Raw genomic sequence first — 13,685 nt, 5'->3', positions numbered from 1 at the left:
GCGTTTCCTCTGTGAATGTACTGCAGCCATCGCTGGTCACTCCTTACTGGTTTCAGAAACCTGGAGGTTTCTGCATGGCGCAAGAGAATAAGGCTAAAAAAATGATGTCTTCCTTACATTTTTGACAAACTCAAGACCAAAATGTTACTCTGATTGCTGTATACTACTTGCCCTGGTTCACATTACTCACAAGTTACATATTCAAATTTTTTGGCATGATGCAGCACAAACACTGGCTGTGTCATGACGGAGACTGCATGCTGGGTATCCGGAGCATTCTGTACAGTTTGCCCTGAGTGTATCTGGAGGTCAGCCTGCCCACTGCAGACTCACTGCACACCTCCGAGGAGAGATGGGCTAAGCACTGTGTCAGCTTCACAAGACCCACCAGCAGAGCTCCTCCACCCAGCATCAGACAGGGCCACAGCAATACAGACAGGGCTTTCTTAAAGGTGTACTTCCTGTTCAGGATGACGTCCCTGGGGTGCCTCACGCGGTCCGTGAAGCATGATGACGTTCTCCCCAGCTGAGTGTCCAAGCTGTTTTTCACTTTCAGGACCTCCTCCTGAAGTTCTGTTCTGTCCATCTGACATTTGGGTACGTAGAAACACTGAAGAAGAGAAGATATGATTCAAGTGTAATTTTTATCAAGTGACCTGCTTGTTACAGTCGGCAGCACTGATTGCAATCAGTGAGACAAGCTGCAAGTTTCTTTTTTGATTCAGTATTTTGTCTTCCCAGCCTTTATGTGCTGCACTAGTCCTGAAAAAAAAAATGGTTCATACAAATCCTCAGAATGGAGCAGCTCCTAATAATATCTACTGGCTTATTCACAAGGGTGCAGGAATCAGAGTAGTTTTCCATCCTGTCAGCTTGTTCCGTGCATCTTTTTGCCTTCACTTCTTTTATCAGGTGCTTTCTCAACGCCTTGCTTAGATGTCTAATATGAAAACATGGATGACTGTGAGTCTTGAGCCAGCAAAATAACGATCTACTACATCGGTATAGTACATAAACATAACGTCTTAATACTCAAATCCACCCCTGCGGTCTTTGAGTAACCTGCAGGTGTTCCTCCCTCACAGTTGACAAGCCACACCTGGTGTGAAGCAGATTCAAACCCGGGGCTCATAAAGCTGTCTGTTATGACCTAAAACCTGGAATATACAGACTTAAATCCCTACCTCAGGAGCGAGGAGGACCGACTCCTCGTCAAAGTGGAGAAGAGCCCTCTGATTGGAGTCTGTGAGGTTAACCCTCGCCCTGAGGCAAGGCACGGTGCTCACGCCTTTGCAGTCCACCCACTCCTCCAGGATGTCGGCCTGCAGCAGCACACAGCTGGCCTCCTCCTCCCAGTTACTGGGAAACAAGAGCAACATTTTGGTGTCTCCAAGCCAGAGCTTCCTTCTTAAATGTAATGATTTTCTATTTTCGTTTAATTGAATTATAAATTGAATATATTCAGTCCATATGGACTGTTGGTCAAACATTTTTATCAAAACAAATGAATGAATTCAATGAATCAAAAATATAATCACCAGTTGAATCAATAATGGCAATAACTGTAAACTGCACCACTAATCATATTGTTTAAAACTTGCTATAGGTCATAGGACTGTCTATACTATATAAAACATATCTTCTAGCATCAGCAGACAAACCACAGTGCACCTGTTGACATAAGGTTTGACCACAGTGATGCCGACCACAAAGAACATGAGCACAGAGAAGGCCATCATGGCGAAGCCCAGCAGGATGGCTCTGTCCTCCCCGACACTCGACACCGGCATCTGTGTCCGAGCTCGCTGTTCCCCGCGCCCATCCACCCCTCTACTCCACTCCTGCTCCTGCGCTGTGGCTGTGTTAATGAACTCCCTGTGTCTCACATTTACACACACACACACACACACACACACACACACACACACACACACACACACACACACACACACACACACACACACACACACACACACACACACACACAGAAGGGATGTAATGATTTTATCCAACAGTGATCCAAATAAGATTTCTTATTCGATGCATCATCACATTTCATGTTTCGACTCAAAAAATTATTTGGATCATTTGATTTATTTTCCATTCTTTCAAACTACATGATTCCCTGCAGGGCAGAAAGTATCCGTAACAAAACATAGTTTGCACTGGTTCAAAGATTGATATTTATTTGCAAGTTTAAACTTTAGGAAGGAGTGGAAGCAGCTACTTGTCTAAACATTTATTCCTATCTAGTGTATGTCTTTCAAACTCCATAACCATAGTTAATAACACAGACTTTCTGGTGAAATAAAAATAAAATAAAAATTGTTAAGATCTGACCTCTTCAGATACATTTTTTTGAATAGCTCCCTCCAGATCCACAGAGGACATTAGTTTTTAGAGGGCCAAGTCGTACTCTTTCAGACATTTGACATTGATGGGCTAAATCTGTGCATTGCGCCTTTAATGCAATATAAATACATTTTTGACAATTCAAACTGCTCAAAACCATCCATCTGGCAATTTCAAACATATACAATCTGTATAATCAAACACGCTCAAATGTGTCCAGGAGTTGGAAATCTGAACATGGAGGTTTGTAAAAACTTCACCTCATGGTTTAACAACAGTGTTTTCTCAGACTTTCTGGCCGGTCGATGGTCCTCTCTTACCGTGTCTGCCGCCTGCGAGCACCCTGCAGGTTGATGTTAATGGGGATGTTGAACGACCTCCCGGGAGAAGCTGTGTTCAAGAACATACCCACTCCTATCTCAGCCACCTCCCAGTCCTGAGTATGTGAATCCACCTAACAAGCTCTTCTCTCTCTCTCTCTCTGAAAGTCAAATGTCCCTCTGTTATGTCAACAGCTGATCATCTCATGTCTCAGATGTGAACCAGATTGCAGTTTATAAACCAGGAGGCTTCCTGTTGTTTACCGAGGCTCAAAGGTGAGTGCGACAACACCCTCCACCCTGATTTGTGTTTCTATAGAAACCACCACAGGTACAGTAAGACAGGCAGGATGCTAATGGCCTCTCAGTGGGCCCATGAGGCTCAGCTGCAAGTAGCAGTTTGTCATGGAAAAGCAGAATGAATCCCTACTTGGATATTAACTTCCTACACGGAATGAAACAGCATGATGACAGCACATGTTTGCAGAATATCCACCATCTTTACCCACTCACACACCCAACAGATACTGACCCAAACATGTGTGCACTGCGACATTTTAATATTCTTTGGCCTGTCGAGTTGGAAAGCTCTCACATTGTTCCGAGAGTGTGTGTGTCAAGAGTGCAAGTTGCTTTGCAAGTTTATATGTGTTATTCAAACAATCCAAACTCCTTGAATTATTCATGCGTTGCTGGAAAAAACATATGGAGGTATTAACCCTGGTGACAGTTCAGTTTAATATAACAAGCTCGAGGCTAGGAACACCACAGCAACTTGAGAATAGAGCCAACCATTCAATAAAACAGACAGTAATGTCATACCTAATTTATTCAGTATTGAATATAAAAGAGCATTATTTTTTTTTGAGGGGAATAAGGCATCACACTCTGGGAAATGTAATCACAGTTTATCTGATGTATTTTATACCCTGTATGTTTTTATTACTGTTCGTGAGGCATCGTGTTTGTGAACAGCAAAGCTATTCATATCTCTGGCCTAGAAGAGGGCAGATAGGTCTGGCATACTTCTTCAGGGCTGTGGGAGAATAAAGTGCTTTTAGTGAAACTGAAGAAAACAAGATTAAAAATGTATAAAGCTCAGTGTACTTTACCTCACCTGGTAACCTGAGACATTGCGTTGACCGTGAGGCTCACAGCGTGGTGCTGCTCTGCGGACGTGACTCAAACAGAATTTCATCTTTAACATAAATGCCTAATGGGAACGGACTACTGCAATATTTTCACTGGACTGTGTTGTTTTTCACTGCTGATTTGATGGATTCTGCCGTGTGTTTTTAGGTCTCAACGCTGCTGAAACTTCTTCTGTAGGAGAAGCCTCGTCTGATCTCAGTTTTCCGAGTTCTAAAAAATGGCCTTTCACAATTTTGGGGCAAATTCCTCTGACTATCCCGGCCAGCAAGTTGTACTAATTGAACGCACAGTGTTTCCTGTCATCTGATAATGCCCCTGAACAACATTTCTGAACAACTTGTGCAGCAAGAGGTTGTTTAATAAAAGGCAGCAAGTCACTGAGCACCATGGATAATCTCCAAAAGAGGAATCTAACTTTTCTTACCATTGGCTTAATATTTATGCTGAGCGGCATCGAGTACGGTAAGTTCATTATCACAGCTTTATGGACTTGAGGACATGAGATAATGGTCTCATTGGAGCAGAATCTGCCTGGCATTTAGGCTTTAAGCACACATCACGGAATATATTTATTCTCTGTGTGAGTAAACAAGGCTTGTCATTTACACATCTCTCCTCCTTTTCCTCCTCACTCGTCCTCCCTTCGCTCTTCTCTGGTGGTCTCAGCCGTCATTCTGCCTACAATATGGAGATATCTCCAGATTTTGGAGGCCCCCCCTTACTTCCTGGGTCTGGGTCTGTCTGCCTTCAGTCTGAGCGGGCTGCTCACAGGCCCACTTTTTGGGATATGGTCCGATCGGAGTCGAACTACAAAGTCCATCATCCTTTTCTCCAATCTTTTTGAGATTGCCGGTGAGTAATCCGACCAAAAGACAAATCACACAGAGACTTTATTTAGATTTTAGAAGCCACCGGCATGACTGTGTGTTTGTGTCAAACTCAAACTGTGGCTCGTATTTGGGATCATTCATTATTCACTACACTCTACATATAAGACATGTTCATATTCAATATAAAGGAATATAAAGGGTCCATGTTTCAGGGAATTCCTTTCATCTAAAATTCCCTTTGTTTACCCTTATTGTGTTATGCATGAATGTAGTAACCTTAAGGTTTATAGGCTGTGAATGGTGCACTACTTTTTAAAACAGATTGTACTTTAAACAAAAGTAAAATGGATGCATCCCCTGGGCACATTGAATGTCTGTAGAACATTTGATGGCTATCCATCCGATAATGGTTGATATATTTCATGTTTTAGGCTTGCTGCTAGTATTTCAGTCCCAACCTTTAAGTGAAGCATTTGTTTCACACTGGAGATGCATTTTTCAGCACGATTTTCATCTTTATTTGTCCTCAGGTAACTTCATGTATTTTATTGGGTACTCAAAGTGGCTGTTGTTATCCAGTCGTCTTGTAGCAGGTGACACACACGCTCACATGCATGCATGTCATGAAATAACACCTAAAGCCTGTATTGCATCAGCAGGCTGTGAGGTGTGACGGAAAGATGCCGTTTCCTTCTCAGGTGTCGGTGCAGGAGCGGGCTCCTCCATCTTCGGTTTCCTGACTAGGAGCACTAAGCCAGAGGAGCGTGCCGGCATCTTTGCGGCCATCATGGCCTGTCGACAAGCTGGTCTCCTTGTGGGTCAGTTTCTCCCCCTTCATCTTACCACAGGGAGAGGTGTCATTTCACCTCCCTCCACCTCCTCCGTCGATAGGACGATAGAATGTCTTCTTTGATGTTCAGTTTCAGCTATGAGAAGGAGACATTCAGTAAGGTGGAGGCTACTGTCTCCACACATCCTCTGTTTTTTACTCCATCTCCTCTTTTAAAGTTCTTCTTCTTGTCTCTCCAGGGCCGGCATTCAACCTGTTCCTACGGCTGTGTGATTTCAAACTGGGGCCCTTTGTTGTGAACAAATATACATCTCCCGGGGTAACAGCATCCAGATAATCAGTAATCTAAGGTTCCCTGAAAGACTCATGAATACCGAAACAACCTTTAGAAATAGTCGCTCTACATTCTGCACTCCTCCTGGGTCACACGTCTTCTTTTATCTGCTTTGTAGAAGAATACAAAATGCCTGCAGCAATACTCTGGCCTGTAAAAACTGGAATCGATCCATTTCCAACGCACAAGTCTCTGAATAAAACACCTGTAGAACAGTTGCAGCTTAAATGCGATATAACAGAGCTCTTACCCCTACTTCCGTTTATCCACATTCTTTCACACTGCATGTCTCTCTATATTTCACTGTGCCAGGTTACTTTATGTCTCGAACACTCTACTTCATATTTCAAATGCTTTATCTCTCCTGATAGTTTTCTGGGAAATTTGATATTGTAAAGAGAGGTCAATATTTGAGGACATGTTTATGTTTTTCTCTCCTTTACAGATGTCTGTTTATATAATATTTTAGTTATTGTGGATTTTTTTTTACTTATTTAATATTCTTTACTGTGTTATTACTTATTTACTAATTTATAATACTTGTTTTGATCTTGTTTTTTCTATGACTTGTTTGCACTATCCTCTCTGCTGCTGTAATCCTGCAAATGTCCCCGCTGTGGGACTAATAAAGGATTATCTCATCTTATCTTATCTTATCTTACTCTCAGATCTTCATGTGCCTGTTATGGGTGCTGCTCCAGTTTGTCGTACTGGCTCTATACTGGGACCTACCACCCATCAGCTCAGAGGAAGGCACAGTGATGGTGGAGATGAAACAAGAGGATGACGATGATGATGAGGAGGAGGTGCTGCTGATGGGGTCCGACGAGGAGCCGCTGCACCCCTACGGAGCTGTCAACTCTGACCAACTGGAGACCTCCACCTCTTCGAGGATGAAGCCAGCCCGCGGAGCCTCGACGTTCTCGAACCCCTTCAAGACCTTCAGCGTCAGCAGTGGTGAGCGAGCAGGTTTGACTGCCTGTCCAGCACAATGACTGTCAGCTTTCCTCTGCCTTATTTGTGGGATTCAGGTAGGAAGAGGTGTCACTGCCAATGCACATGTTCTGTATCAGCTCTATTGATTTCCTTGCACACACACACACACACACACACACACACACACACACACACACACACACACACACACACACACACACACACACACACACACACACACACACACACACACACACATGCTTGCACACACTTTCCATTCTCCAGATCTCTCTGAGGAGTTCTGTGTGGCATGTCGGATCACATTCCCTGTATATTGATTGGACTTGTGTGTACGTGTCTGGTTTATGTCAGTGTGCATGTATATGTATGATGTCAGGTGTACTATTGGATTAGTGTCATAGTAAGTTTACATGGGATGCAAGTAGTGATTGTGTGCCGTTATTGATTAACTCTTTCTGCCTGTGTTTGTGTGTGTTAGTGTGTGTGGGTGTGTGTGTGTCAAACCTTCAAATCGATTATCTCACTCTTTGAAGATGTGCCAAAGGGATGGACAGCTGACTTCGTTTTTTTATTGACTGGGTTGCTGTGGTTTGTGGATGAAATGTAGACAGATTTGGTAATGTGGTCAACATCCTTCGTATTGATTCCCTTTTTAAATTTGAAGAAATTCTACAACACCAGAAACTCGTGAGCAAAACTGGAGGTCTGCAGGTTTTGCACAAACTGTAGGAGTGTCTGTTAGCTGTTAGTGAATTGATTTATTCAAACATTTATTCAAGCCTCGGAAATCATTCAAGTTCCAGTCATATGCAATGATGACAAAAAACACACAGAATTAAACAAATCAAAAGAAAAGAGGACGATACTCGGGGAGACAATGACACACTGAGGTGAAGTGGTTTGAGGTACTCGTCTTGAATTGTCCAAGGGTAGTGAAAGGTGTCAATCTTGAGAAAGTGTTGCAGATAATTTCGTGTGTTCGGTGCACAAAAAGTAAATGCAGATTTTCTTGAAGCATAAGAAAGCTAGTAGAGCGTGTTATTGATCCTCCCCAACTTTTTGTGTATAAGTGAAGAATATTTTAAACCCAGGCAGCTCTTCCACTTGCTTGAATCAAGTCTTTTTATATCTGGTTGGGGCTATGCATCAACCGGGTGAATTTTTGCTTTTGGGGCAAATATTTAGCACTAAAACACAGTATATAAACAATTAATAATGATTTACAGGGACAGTTAAACTTTTTGTGAAACAAGCTTGGTTGCTGAGAATTAGATGTTCCATTTCTCTGTCAGTTACAGAGTAAACAAACAAAACAAACAAGATACAGTATGCTGGAGGGCAGATTTTGTTACCTTTGGACGGAGCATTGCTCTTTCCCTGTTTCCAGTCTTTATGCTAGGCTAACCAGTTGCTGGCCCTAGCTTTATATTCATCTTACATAGTGGTATCAATCCTCTCATCTAGAGTTGGAGTGTTGGATGTGGGTGTTTACTTGACAGGGAGGGTCAAATGAAAGACGTTTTCAAATTGCATCATGGAAGTTGTTATGTGAGCTGGAATCACATGTATGGAGCAAAATCCCTGTATGACTCTGCCTCTGCTGTATTGATACTGTAAAATCATTCTCTGCATAACTAAAAACCAATTGAGAGCCCATTTAAACCAATGTGATAATGTATATCAACCAACCTGTACCTACATAGAGCTTGTAAATACACACATAAATTAAAATACACGCATTGTATAAATATGTACACTATGTTGCATAATGTAATGCAGTAGTTCACAAAAATAAAATCATATAGATAATACAAAAAACATTGAACAGAAATAACTGAACCATAGTAGATCACACACTGTAATATCAAGCCATTCCTCTGCCATCTGGCATGTACTTCCAAATTTAGCAGCAAGCCCAGCTCATTTTAACTCCTCTCCAAGTCCATAAGGGGGGTTTTGTTCCAGGGAAAAGTCGGTATGCAAATTTTGAAATTGATCACACATATATACATATATTGATATTTAATATAATTATATATATATCTTTTGTGATCATGTTTCAGACATAAGAAAAAAGCTGAAATCTCATTTAGCAAAAAAAAGAACAACCAGACAGAATTCATAACACCTGCCGCTTTCAGTCTTAAGATTACCTTCAGTTTTATCTGTTTTCTTAAACATTATCTCAACCAAACTTGCCAGTTGAAACTTTCAATTCAATGAAACCACTTGAGCTTGTTTTATGATTTTCTCCTCGCTTTCTCTGGTTTTCAATCTCTCTCTCTCTCTCTCTCTCTCTCTCTCTCTCTCTCTCTCTCTCTCTCTCTCTCTTGTCTTTCACTCTGCAGAGCTCCTGAGAGAGGAGGTGGTTGTTCTCCTCACGGCTCAGTTCATCACTCTCTTCAATCAGACAGCGCTGGAGGTGAGAGCAGCTACCGTTGAGATCCATCAGCCGGGTTTTCCAAGCATTTCACACAGTGTCACACTATTTTACCCCAAGTTCCATCCAAACTGAATCAATCTAAGCCTTAGGTGCAGAGACCTACTGTTAGTTTAAGAAAATAATCAAGTATCTCTTAACACTCAAAGAATTACTGATGTAGGGAGTTCACATAATCATCTCCTGTCCCAGACATAAAAAATGAAGAGGCCTTTGTCCTCTTGTCACTATACTTTGGCTACTGTCTAGTCATGTTTTGCTGACCTGGACAATCAGTTTAATATCAAAGCTGAATAATTATTTGGATCTGGACTGAATGAAGCCTTAGAAGGATATAAAGGTGCATGTTTCCTCCTGGACCTCTGACTAAATCCCTTTGTCTACAACTGACCTTACGTACATCTTTCTTTAAAATCCCTCAGACCATGGTGACTCCTCTGACGCAGCGCCTCTTCAGCTTTGGCGAGCTGAGCAACAGCCTGATGTACAGCCTGTGCGGGGTGGAGGTCATCCTGGGCTTCTTCTTTGTGCGCTGGCTGAGCAGGAAGGTGGCGGACCGTGTCGTTCTGGCCGCGGGCCTGGTCATCTGCTGCATCGCTTGTATCTGGTGCCTCATCTTCCTCTGCAACCCCCGAGGTGCTAACCTGTCAGGGAAAAACATACAAACACAAATGCAAAGGCACAGATAGTCTTAAAAATTGCCTCGTGCTTTGTGCCAAATCCTTTCTGCGAGACTGTTGTTGGTGTAGTGTGCATATTGGGTTACACATTGGCTGGATTGAATGTGCCCTGTAAATGATATCATTCAGGAGATCACACAGGCAGACTGGATCCTGTATGTTCACGTTGGCCCGCGTCTGTTACAGCACGTGACGTTTATCGCTCTGATTACAAGTGACAGGTGGGGAGTGCCTGAGTACATATAAAATGATTACAGTAATCTAATTAGACAAAAAGGCTATTTGTTAGAGCGTATCCTACTTTTGTTCGCCAGTTGTTACAGTTACAGTTAAAACAACCAAACAAAGAAATGAAACCTTAAATGCAGATACTTGAAGAATTAATTTTTTTCTTGGACCACTGAGAAACACTTTTGATTGGTGAAATTTCCTTTTGATTATGAGATGACTTTTAAGCTTACGGGGGAACATCCAACAGTTGAGTGGGCACATATTCACACAGACATGTGCATGTTGCAAAGCAGCAGAGAACAAATGTCTAGTGGCTGCCAGCTTGGCTGGCTGTGGTTTAGTTTTCAGATAGAGCCATCTCTGGTGGTGCCAACCCATTTGTGGAAGGAACTTAAAAACCGAGAGAAGAAAGGATGGATAACTAGAGAATGATCTGACGCAGACTTTGAGTCTTTACCACCACATATCAGAATCAAGAAAACAAAAAGATATTATAATTTAACAGCTAAGAGATCTACAAATATATATTTATTTTATGTTATGTATGTGAGAGGTGGTTTAGATAACAGTCAGTAAATGTAATTGTTTAATGATATGTTCCTTATAATATGAGGGCAAACTACTATAATTCAATGGGACTAATACCAGGGTATTATCTTTCCAATCCTGCCAGGTGGATACGGATGGGAGCTGTCGAGCTTCATCATCGGAGTGTTTCTGCAGCTGCTGGGGCTTCCCTTCGTGGCCGTGTCTCAGGTGTCTCTCTTCTCCAAAGTCACTGCAGAGAAAACACAAGGTTGGCTTGCTTTACGGCTGATTCAACATATTGAAACAACAGATTGCTGCTCAGCATATGTGATGCAAAGAAACAGTTATACATGCTTTTTTTACTTGCCATATTTCAATGTTTGGAATAAATAACCTTTCATTATTTTGTGACGCCTCACACCAAAAGGATTCAGCCAAGGCGTCAGACGCTCAGTTGGGGGCCTCGCCACCATCTTGGGTCCTTTGTGGGCTGGAGGACTGACCAATAATTTGTACATAATGCTGGGCATGATGCTAGCTCTTCTCATAATGATCACAGTAAGGAGAACACAGCTTATTGATTGCATCAAACTGAATTTGATAAAAATGTATATGATTCTCTTGTATGCAATATGAAGTTGGAGCCAGCAGCCGGTTAGCTTGGCTCAGGATTAAGACTGTAAATGGGAAAATTACAAGCTGTCTTGCGTTCTTAAAGAAACTCCTATACAACCACCTAAATATCCACAACCATTTTAAGGCTCCTGAAAATGTAGGTATGCTTAATGGCATTTTTGCAGAGGGTATTATATAAGAGCAATGAAGAACAAAATCCATCTGAACTGTAACTTAATGTTAAAGACTGAAGCGTTAAATAAACCACAGGGTTAAACAAAAAATATAACGTGGTAATAAGTGAGCGTTAAATGTGCTTGTTGTAAGAAATGTTAACCTTTGTACGAAGCCATGCTAACTGTTAGCTAAGCGTCTCCTGGCTGTGGTTTCTTATTTAAAATTCATCCACCAGCACCTCTAAAGCTCTCTAATTATCATGTTAAATTTTGTTTAATCCATACAAAACCAAAGTGTACAAATGATAAATTGTGGTTCTACAGGGAGTTAGCGGCTGAGTATTTCTTTGCCTGGTGCAGTCACTTCCTGCTAAGCTAAGGGGTTGTTGGCTGCAGCTTCATATTTACATTATCAATCTTCAAATCTAACTCTCCACAAGAAAGCAAATGGGTGTATTGCCATAAATGTTTAACTATTGCTTTAATTTTCATTCTCAATAAGCTGGAATTAACATATTTAAAGCTTTAACACCGGGCTTCTTCTTTCCTTCTCCACCCTGAACAGTATGTTCCTTCTCTATTAGAATCTATCCAACGGTTTTTTCCACATTCCCAAACTAAAAAAAACAGTGGCTGCTTGCCAGTAAAATCCTTAACTCAGCATGTCTTTGATAGCCTCTGCTTATTACTCGGTGCTCTCTATTCTCTAAAGCCACATCCCGCTCTACATTCTCTCAGGTTATGACGGTGCTGTCCTACGACCGCCTGACTGAGCCCAGGGCTGTGCAGAGCGCCCAGAGCTCTGACAGCGGAGGATAGAGCTGCAGTCTGTTTGGAGAGCCCGAGAGGCTAAAGACGGACAGAGGGGAGCGCCCTTCACTTCTGAGAGAATCAATACAAGTTTACTGTAGAGGAAGCTGTATGAGTGTGGAATAAAAAATGTTCAAAACGCATTACTGTAGCTCAAAACCTGCCAGATAGGTGATCACACAGTTAAAAACACTTTGTTCAACCTCTCAGTTGTCAGATGTTATTAGGATCTATCTTCAATGCATTTCCCTATCAGACTTTTCATTATACTTTACACAAGGGGGCACCATTGCTCTCATATTGAATATTCAGAGGTGTAATTGAAGATGAAAGCAATTATTTTTAAACTGAACTATTTTTATTCCCAGGTGTTGATGACAAGATAAGAGAGCAGTTTTTTCTCTCCATGTGACCCATGTACCAAATTTTTCATTTCTCGTCCCGAGTCTTTCTTCCTCCATAAAAGAAATGAAACAGTTGACACAATGGGTGCAGAAGTTGAGTTGTCAACGTCTTAGCAGCTCCATGTCAGTGTAGCTGATAGAAGAGAAGGGTCAAATAAAGTGAAGCTTTAGAGAATTCTTCATAGTTATTTGAAGTTTTTGGAGTAAAACTGCTTTTCTAGTGTTCATACAGAGCCTTGGATGTGACTAAAGCAGATAGATATTATCTGAAAATATTCCTGTATATCTTAAGTGCAAATGAGAAGCTCATGAATTAAAACCAAATAGGAGAAATAGTTGTTAATTAGCCAGCTCTATCGTTTTACTTTGGGGGGATTTAAAGTTTAATTGCCTGTATTCATAATTCAAAACATGACAAGGTGTGACTTGTGTATCATCAGCTGTTCTTGCCTATATTCTCCTCTAGGATGTGCTGTATGCTACACATGAGAGGAGAACGCTGTAAGCAACATCAAGGCATTGTAGATTCCCTTTGTACCACTGTATATGGGTTTGGCCAATCTCTGTGTTTTTGCATAATTGCAGATAAGGCTCAGTAACCTTTTCCAGTTTTCTACACTCAGCATGTGATGTTTGGCTTTCCACAGGCTTTTCGCCTGAAATGGAAATTTTAATCTTTGGGACTCAAGGATATAATATATATAAGTACTTTCATGCTCTGATCAGCGTATTCAGGTACTTGACATTTAAAGGGAGATAACAGGGTGCAAAAAAAAATCTGGTCAAGCCTGAATTTACTCAGTTTGAACAACCTCATTTTTTCAGCACGATTATTTCTGGCTTGTGTTCTTCAAGAAACTCCTTTACAACAAACTAAACAGCCACAACCATTTTAAAGCCCCAGGAAACTCGCATTCAAATCGTCAGTTCTCCTCTATATTGTTAATGTTTTCACGACTAAATAAGAATCAGTGTTTTGTTTAAGAAATATGTTATAGTTATGACAAAGCACGACTATTTATTAACACATTCCTCCTCTCACAAATGAAGTTAAATTCATAATCAA

General features: G+C 41.4%; 2 protein-coding genes across 2 annotated transcripts; one reads left to right on the top strand and one right to left on the bottom strand.

The window, feature by feature from the left end:
• Positions 1–241: 241 nt before the first annotated feature.
• Positions 242–2,758, bottom strand: kcnmb3 (potassium calcium-activated channel subfamily M regulatory beta subunit 3). Its single transcript, XM_054596748.1, has 5 exons — positions 2,673–2,758; positions 2,118–2,125; positions 1,672–1,852; positions 1,185–1,359; positions 242–610 (listed from the first exon to the last, which is right to left on the bottom strand). The coding sequence occupies exons 1-5, from the start codon at positions 2,756–2,758 to the stop codon at positions 242–244; spliced, it is 819 nt and encodes a 272-aa protein (XP_054452723.1).
• Positions 2,759–4,210: 1,452 nt separating this feature from the next.
• On the top strand, positions 4,211–12,298 carry mfsd8l2 (major facilitator superfamily domain containing 8-like 2). The gene is made up of 11 exons (XM_054596623.1): positions 4,211–4,286; positions 4,491–4,676; positions 5,185–5,247; positions 5,353–5,472; positions 5,684–5,763; positions 6,447–6,735; positions 9,084–9,157; positions 9,598–9,811; positions 10,760–10,882; positions 11,042–11,172; positions 12,144–12,298. Exons 1-11 carry the CDS (start codon positions 4,211–4,213, stop codon positions 12,222–12,224), a joined length of 1,437 nt encoding a protein of 478 aa, XP_054452598.1. The 3' UTR covers positions 12,225–12,298.
• The last annotated feature ends 1,387 nt before the right edge of the window (positions 12,299–13,685 follow it).

This window comes from Anoplopoma fimbria, chromosome 3 (assembly GCF_027596085.1).
Source record: "Anoplopoma fimbria isolate UVic2021 breed Golden Eagle Sablefish chromosome 3, Afim_UVic_2022, whole genome shotgun sequence".
Taxonomy (NCBI): domain Eukaryota; kingdom Metazoa; phylum Chordata; class Actinopteri; order Perciformes; family Anoplopomatidae; genus Anoplopoma; species Anoplopoma fimbria.
The sequence above is the reverse complement of the archived record's forward strand: the minus strand, read 5'-3'. Positions and strand labels throughout refer to the sequence as shown.

Excerpts from the sequence above, each read along its gene's own strand:
- kcnmb3 (XM_054596748.1), bottom strand. The coding sequence starts at position 2,758 with ATGTTCTTGAACACAGCTTCTCCCGGGAGGTCGTTCAACATCCCCATT. Across the intron at positions 1,360-1,671 it reads GTCAAACCTTATGTCAACAG|TAACTGGGAGGAGGAGGCCA; the intron begins GTGCACTGTGGT and ends CTTGTTTCCCAG. Across the intron at positions 611-1,184 it reads CGGTCCTCCTCGCTCCTGAG|TGTTTCTACGTACCCAAATG; the intron begins GTAGGGATTTAA and ends TCTCTTCTTCAG.
- mfsd8l2 (XM_054596623.1), top strand. The coding sequence starts at position 4,211 with ATGGATAATCTCCAAAAGAGGAATCTAACTTTTCTTACCATTGGCTTA. Across the intron at positions 4,287-4,490 it reads GCTGAGCGGCATCGAGTACG|CCGTCATTCTGCCTACAATA; the intron begins GTAAGTTCATTA and ends TGGTGGTCTCAG. Across the intron at positions 11,173-12,143 it reads CTCTTCTCATAATGATCACA|GTTATGACGGTGCTGTCCTA; the intron begins GTAAGGAGAACA and ends ACATTCTCTCAG.